Here is a 6108-nt window from a genome sequence, read left to right on the forward strand (position 1 = left end):
TCTCCAGGGACAGGTGGTCCCCCGGGCCATCACTTCTCTTTTCCGTCTTCAGCGCGCGGTGCTGGGCCCGCAGCTTGCCCCGCAGGTGGGAGTACTTGCGCAGGATCCTGGTGCTGGCCTGCGTGGGCAGGCTGGGGGCAGGCTGGATGGTTCTGTCTTCGCTCAGGTCTTCGGGGCTGGCATCGGAGGGAGATGTCTGGCTGGGAGCGGTGGCTTCTTCATTCTCCGCTTTGTCAGCATTCTCCCGAATTTTGGCCCAAAGCTTTTGGTTCTTCAGGTTATTCCGAGCTGGGGTAGTGGCAGCAAACTTCTTGAGGTGTTTTTTCAAACGTTCAGCTTGCAGCGAGCTGGGATAAAGACTGGAGGAGGAATATTTCTGCATGGGGACTTTGATGGGGGGGATCTCCCCTGGGAGACGCGTGTTGAGTTTCTTCACGATCACTAGAGACCTGGTTTCGGTCGTCTCCAGAAACCACTGGCAGATGTCAGACAGCTTAAAGGCCTTCATAAATAGCATCTGGACAGGAGAAAGCTTCTGCACTTCCAGCGACCCTCTACTTTTCCGTGTCCTTTTCTTGCTTTTCCAAATCTCTTTCAGTTTGTCGGCTTTGTTCTTTACCTTGGGGGTTGGCTGCACCTCCTTCTCCAGTTGAATCCAGCCCTTCTGAACCTTCATGTACTGGGTGTTGAACTCAGCAATGAGCTCCTGGTTCTCCTCTTCAGCACACCACTCCATGAACTTCGGTTTGCTGTCAGCTATGTCAATGTCCTCCAAAGTTGGGGATTCATCATTCCCTGAACTGCACTCCTCCCTCTGTTTGGGGATCGCTTGCATAGACTCCTTCCCTGGTGTGCTCTTTTTTGCGGTGTCTACAGGTGCATGTCTCAAGTTATAAAACTGCAAGGCAACCTTTTTATGCTTTGCAGCTTTTGCTGGAAGATGCTTGCTTCCACCTCTGCTGCTGGGACACAGAGGTGAACTGGCCAACAACTCACAGCTCTCCAGCTTGTCCGTGTCCATGGCACTGTCGGAGCTCTCCTCATCCTTCACACTGGCATTGCCTGGTTTCACATCCACTTGCTCGGCATCACTTGCAGGCACACTGCTCTCCAGAGGGAGGAGAAGGCTTTGCTCCTCGGAACCAGCCTGGACACTGATTTCCAGCATCTCACACAGTTGACTTTGGCTGCTGTTAGCAGGGGCATTGTCTTTAGAGGAATTTTCTTCTTCAGCCACAGTCTCTTTTGCAGAGATGCTTTTATAGGTTTGTCTGGTAGTGACACCGTTCTCCTCGCCCGGCCGCTGCTCAGTGATGCTCTCTAGAGCCTGGCTGGTGCCCGGCCCCTCGCTGGTTTTGAGCAGCGCATCAGGGAAGCAGTCGTTTGGGAAGTGCATGGATGCTGCCCCATCCAGGTGCACTTCCTTCTTAAACCGCTTGGCTCCAGGGCTCTTGGAGAGTTTGATCTGAAGGCAAGTAAGCTGCACAGAGCTGGAAGAACCAGTGTCCTCAGCACTGCCCTCGGTGGGTGACTGGGACTGCTGGCTTCGAAGACACCGGTCTGATGCCACAAGCACTCTCTTGCCCTTCTTTCGCTTCTTGTCTAGACTGTCATTGGAAGAGACAAAGTCTTTCCCTGCGGTGTCTGAGCTGTTGGGTTCAGGTGGTGTTTTCCCTTCATTAGGGTCTTTTTCACCTGGTGGGCTGATATTCTGCATTGCCTCCCCTTCCAAGATTTCGGGGAGGTCTGTGCTGGCAGGCACAGCCTCCTCTTGCTCAATAGAGCTGTCACCCACCATACCTGAAAACTCAGCTTCGTGTTCAGCATCAATGCTTTTGTTCACATCTACACACTGCAAGGTAGCAGGGGGCTCTGGGGGGCTCTCCCCATCGACGGTGGCAGAGGGCTCATCGGGAACCTGCCAGCCTGGAGAGTGTGGGGAGGGCTCTGCCTGACACAGCCCGCAGGCTTCTGCATCCCCTACGTCTGGAAGCTGGGCAGGATCCCCGGCACCATCGTAGGCCAGGGGTGCTGTGTCTGCAGCGGAGGAGGGCTGCAAAGGGGACTTCAGCTCCAGGCTGGCGGAAAGGTCCAGATCAGTTTGTACCTCGGAGCCTGGACAAGCTTCCTCCCCACTGGGTGCTTCTGAGACGGGAAGGGCAGCAAAATCAACCGCCTGCCCGCCGCTGCCGCAGGAGCCCAGGCTGCTGCCAGCCTCGCAGGGGACGGTGCCTCCCACTCTCGTCCCCCCTCCTTCGGCAGAAGGGGAGACGGGAGGTGGCAAGCCGGCCAAGCTGTCCTCTTTCTGGGGGCTGGGTGGAGCAGAGAGGGAGAAGAAGGGCATGGCCATGGTGGCTTCCCTTGACCGCAGTGCCCGGGTGTCCCAGGGATGCAGAGAGCCCAGCTCAGCTCTCTCTTTCGTTTCTCGACTGGTTGGTGCCCCTTTCGCCATGAGCCTCAGGGAAACCCTCTTCTCGCCTTCCCGTCCTGCACCCCCAGACCCCCCCACCGAGAGCACAAGGGGTGGCTTAGAGCTCACGAGGGTCTCTGTTCGCAGTGCCGGGCTGCTCCCCCTCTCCTCCACCCGGGAGCTCTTCACCAGCGTGCGGACAGTCGGGAGCTCGCAGCACTCCCCGTTGAAGTAGTACCCGCGGGTGCTCTTCCTCGCTGTCTTGCGGGATGAGACCGACCGCTGGGTCTCAAAATGGCACTCGGTGATGGGCTGGCTGATGTAGACCACGTCGCACTGGTTGTCATAGTCATTGATCCGCAGCCCCGACGCCTTCTTGCTCTTGCGAGTGGATCTGAGGGAGGCTGCCTTGGCACGGGGGTGCCCACCGGGGGTCCGGTGGGTGGCTGGCGGGGCACCGGCAGGGATGGCCTTGTCGAGCGGGCCTTTGTCAGCCGGGTGCAGGTGGCAGCCGGCCTTGCCCTTGGCTGCGGCATGCAGGTGGTTTTCTTGCTTTGGTCTCGCATCTTGTTCTTTTGCGTCTAAGTCCTGGTGCAAAGATGCTTTTGAGCTGCATTGCAAAGTGTTCTCTTTGTCGGCTCTGCGAGGGGGACCCACCGCAAAGCCAGGATCCCAGGACTCTTCCGGCAGAGCTCTGAAAGAGCTCTTTTGGGACCCCAGACAGCTGTCCAAGCTGTCCTCGCTGCCATTCACATTTGCCACTTTGACCGAGATATAACCTTCCACGAGAGTCTTACCTGCTAGCTGCTCTTTATTGTCCTCACTCTTTCTGACACCAGCTTCTTGCTCGTGTCCAGCGGCTTGCTGTCCTTCCAGGCTCCTGGCAGCATGATGGAAATTCAAAGAGGAAGAGTTCAATGTGCTGAGGTATCCTTGGGTGGAGCTATCCTTTGGACTAGCGGAATGGAGCCTGGTGATGGGGAGCTCGGAGGAGTCCTTCCTCAAAGCAGGACTCGAGTTCTCTGCTCTGTCCAGAGACTTTAGCTCCATTGGCTGCTTCAGGACCTGTCCTGTCACATGCAGGGGGCCATCGGACGCCGACTGTCCTGGGTCCGAGGAAGAAAGGGGCTTTGATTCAGTACAAGTAGCACCCTTATCCTGATTTTCAGTGCTTCGCTGGCTACAACCAGAGCCACAAGTAGAGGCCTCCATGCTCTCGGATTCAGACAACTGCTGGCCTTCAGAGTCTGGTTGTGCTTCAGTGTATATGTCGTTTAGCACACGAATGAATTGCTTCTGGTGATGTGTACACAGTCTGACCATAAACTTTTCCAGTGGAGACTTCGGCTGATTGTTAGAGTCTATTGCTATTGCCTCTGCTGCATCCTCACTAGAGAGACAAAGAGAGAAGCAATCAGTAACGTGTTCCAGAAAATAAAAGTTTATGTTTCAATACTGGAATAACCCTTCTCCTCCCACTCAGGCGCATCGCTTGTCTGACCTTCAAGTGAGATCAAGCCCCCCGTGATGGGGCTGGCAGGTATCCCTTCAGTCCCCAGCATGCACACCTATGTATGCACACTGCTGGCAGGACACAGACTGCACTTTTGTTTGTCTCCCACTGCCAGAACACCCATCATTACTCTTCTGCCTAGGACACCCTGGTGTGTAGGCACCATGTGTCATGTTCACAGCAAACCTAAATTTCCCAGTGAGAATCAAACTTCGTATCTGCACAGTGTCCCATGTAGAAAGCCCAGCTCTTTTGGGACCCCCCAGGAAGACTGCACACAGGACCTGCACAGCCATTTAATAAAGTGGCTCTGCAGCTGACGGGCTGTCAATGTGCAGTGGTGGCTCAGAAAGCTGTGCTCCTGCAGCACAGGGTCACTGCCACTGGCTCGCTCCCAAACCAAGGCTGTTATCATTTACCTGCTCAGCAGAGACAATTAATTAGGACTTACTGGCAGAGAGGTTAGGGGATAATTACCCACTGTTTGCATGAACTTGTCAGAAGTGCCATGCCAGGTGCTGTTATCGAGACCGTATCTGTGCCCAACGGCAGCGCAGGCAATTCCCACCCAGTCCCCACCACATCAAGGGGCCTGCGTGCCTCGGCACCCACTCTGCCTGGCACAGGATCTTTGTCAGCAGCGCCGGGTCGCTTTGCAGTAACAGTTGCACTTTGCACCTCCTGGCCTTGTCCCAGAGGAGTGAAAGTCGTTTCCTCCCCACTGCAGCCCTGTTTCTCCCCCAGCATTGGACACTGACCTTGCTCGCTCAGCTAGGTCAAGGCGGGCAATGCTTATCGCAGGGTCTGGGACGAGAGTGGGAAAAAGCAGCTTTATCTAGACTGGGCTTTTCCTTCCCACATTGCAAGGCACAGGGCTCCACAGGTGCACAGCAAGGAAGAGCCTGATGGAGACGAGGAGGGAAAGCTGGAGCCAGCCGTGCGGGAGGCAGCCCTGGGCAGCCCTCACTGCTGCTCACTCACTGCTTGCTCTGAGCTGACAAGTGCCATATACCCACTTTCCCTGGCTCCCAAACTCGGCAAAGGGCAGGGAAAGGTGCTCAGGGGCCATTTGAGGCCCCAGGTTGGCCAGGGCACATCTGGTCTCCTGTTCACTCAGAAATGCCAGGCTGCAGCCAAGCCTGCCCTGAGCATGTGAAGCCCTTTGCTTTCCAGTTTGCCCAAATTTTTAAGCGTAACAAGGCTTTGCCTTTCAATCACGGCTGCTAAGTTTCCTTAAAGGCTTCTTGGGCAAGGTTTTCCCAAAACCACCTGGAAAGGCTGAGCGAGCTGTGCTCACCAAAAGTGCTCCAGCACCTCCAGAACATACACTCCCAGGGTTAGCAATAAACAACGTACCTCCAGACTGCTTTACTACACCCAGGCAAGGAAAATGCCCTCCGGCAACCGTCTCAATTGGTTCTACCTGGCGCTGAGATGACTTTCAACTTGCAATGCCTGGGATTAGTTTAAATAAAAACGCTCAGGTACAACCTGGCCCCTCTCCAGAGGCCTGCACGGGAAGGGTTATGTCAGCCAGGATCTCTTACACAGCCCAGCTCCTCCCCTTGCCCTGCTGAATAACAAAGGGGATAATAAAACCCTTTCACCCCCACCCTGAAGAGGAGGGCTTGGAGCAGGGGGCTCTTCCAAGAGGCAGAGCCCAGCACAACTTTTTTTCCACCTTTGCAGAGGGCGGTTGCTTTCCTCTTACCTGCTCTCAAGCCCAGCTCCTAAGAGCGGCAGCCATCTTCCCCCAGCCAGCCTGAATTTATAAGGGCGGCAGCAGAGGTGTGGCCCCTTCCCGGCCCACCCCACCACTGCTCTCCCAGGCAGCTTCGGGAAGTGGTTACGGTGGCATAAAAACCAAATTACTCCTTGCAGGGTACTTTCAGGTGCTACACACAAATGGCTGCGAAGGAAGAGCCCATGGCATAGGAGAAGTGGATGCCTGGGTGAGTGGTGAGGAAGAAAAGGCGAGCCAGAGGCTGGCGAGGGAGGAGATTTTGGGTCCATGCACCGAGTCCCTAGTTTGGGAAAAGGGATCAAAGTGACTAGGCATGGTTCTTTCTTGCCTTGTGGCAGCAATGCCGAATGCAGCCGGTCGCAGGTTGCGCCTGCTTTGCACGCCTGCACGGGGCTGGAGAAGGCCCACGTACTGTGCATATGGCAGCGGGAACCTGGGCTC

The 6108-nt window shown here is 55.7% G+C and overlaps 1 protein-coding gene across 1 annotated transcript in view; it reads right to left on the reverse strand.

The window, feature by feature from the left end:
• Positions 1 to 3622, reverse strand: part of LOC104544663 (chromosome unknown open reading frame, human C10orf12) — a 4452-nt gene extending 830 nt beyond the window's left edge. Inside the window, exon 1 of the mRNA XM_010189588.1 lies at positions 12 to 3622. Coding sequence (XP_010187890.1) covers positions 12 to 3622 — 3611 coding nt within the window. The remainder of the gene's footprint in view (positions 1 to 11) is intronic.
• Positions 3623 to 6108: the final 2486 nt, after the last annotated feature.

This window comes from Mesitornis unicolor, unplaced genomic scaffold, assembly GCF_000695765.1.
Source record: "Mesitornis unicolor isolate BGI_N332 unplaced genomic scaffold, ASM69576v1 scaffold16138, whole genome shotgun sequence".
NCBI lineage: Eukaryota > Metazoa > Chordata > Aves > Mesitornithiformes > Mesitornithidae > Mesitornis > Mesitornis unicolor.